The following is a 1,512-nucleotide window of genomic DNA, read 5'->3' as shown; positions in this document are numbered from 1 at the left end:
AAGCGCCCGGTTCAGCGGCTACTGCCCAGAGCGAAGCGGAGGCCACACCATGATGCCCATGACGGAGAGTTTCCAAACATTGGCACAAGGTATCATTGTACAGGGTAAATTTGCAGATGCTCCCATTGGCGGGATTAATCCGGCCACTTCATGCACGACTGAGAGGTGTCCGTGGATCTTCCACACCGGCCTTATGAACGGAACCTCAGTTGAGAAATCCACATTTTTGTACGGTACTGTCTATAAAGGGATTGACCACACCGAAGCCGTTCCCGGCATGTATCAGAAGTTTCAACCACACATGGCGCCTGTTGCCTTTTTGAAACCCGAGGACAATGTCATCCCGAAAATGTTGAAAAATGGATTCTGGCTGACTGATTTGCGAGATCGCGAATACACAACGTGGGTATGTGAGTACTATGATTTTACTGCTTCTGAACAGGGAACGGCACCTCCAACGGATGAGAATGGCTATATTGTTAGTCCAGGTACGATTGTCGGGTTTCCGTGGTGGGCTGGACTTATCATTGGTATTGTTGTCGTTATCATTGTGGTTGTCATTCTTATTATATGCTGCTGCTGTTGCAAGAAACGCAAAGAGAAGTTGCAAGAGGAAGAGATTGCAGAGGATACGAGAATGGAAGATAATCTCAGTCGGATTCCCACACAATCACAGCTCGGCTTTGGTCGCTCTCGTAGTAGCGCGTACGTTGGAAATGACGGTGGTGACTTTCAGGGCAGTGGGCCTACTGGTGTTGGGCGGAATGGCAGTGTTTACAATAACAACAATTATGTTGAGAATGATGCTATTGACGGTGGGAATCCCCTTGAGGGTCAGTACCCTGCCGAAGATTATCAATACAACAACAATTACCAGGGTGGATATCCTCCTGGTGGCTATGTTCCTCAGGGTGGATATCCGGCAAACTATGGTTACCCTCCTCAAGCTGGCTACTAGATCTTTTTTTATGTGTGTTCTTATCAGGAACGAATATCAAAGCCAAACCACAATGTTATTGAGGTGAGAAAAGAATAACCTGTACCTTGTTTTTACTTGTACCCTCTTCATACTCGTATGTGGTGGGGCAAATATTTTGTTTACTATATAACGTAGTGGAAAAAAATTATATAGAACCTATTTCTTTCATTGTTATTATGCTAGTAACTATTTGTGTTTATTTTTTAATAAATGGTAAAGAAAGAAAATATACAGAAGTGCCATTACTTAGGGTATTACTGTTAGTGATAATATTGGGAACTGATGTGGGTTCATTTGTGTGTCGTAAAGAGAAAAATATTTTTTCTAATATATTCCTCTTTTTTTATTTTGTGTCTATTTTTAAAGGAAATGTAGAGTTTCAACATTGTTTCAACCCTTCCCGTTTTATTTCGTTTGTTATGTGCACAGTTACTATTATTGATGGCAAAAATAATGGGGGTTTTCATTGTTCTTTTGATTCCTATATTTCCATGAGTTGTTTTTCTTTTTCTTTTGGTTCCATGACCCTTCTT

The 1,512-nt window shown here is 41.6% G+C and overlaps 1 protein-coding gene across 1 annotated transcript; it reads left to right on the top strand.

The window, feature by feature from the left end:
* Positions 1-49: 49 nt before the first annotated feature.
* On the top strand, positions 50-958 carry TM35_000142610 (uncharacterized protein; the record flags this gene model as incomplete). The annotated part of the gene is made up of 1 exon (XM_029025706.1): positions 50-958. One exon carries the CDS (start codon positions 50-52, stop codon positions 956-958), a length of 909 nt encoding a protein of 302 aa, XP_028883116.1.
* Positions 959-1,512: the final 554 nt, after the last annotated feature.

The sequence above is a fragment of the Trypanosoma theileri genome (assembly GCF_002087225.1).
Source record: "Trypanosoma theileri isolate Edinburgh chromosome Unknown TM35_Tth_14_V1, whole genome shotgun sequence".
NCBI classification, from domain to species: Eukaryota; Euglenozoa; class Kinetoplastea; order Trypanosomatida; family Trypanosomatidae; genus Trypanosoma; species Trypanosoma theileri.
This window is presented reverse-complemented; position numbering and strand designations above follow the sequence as displayed.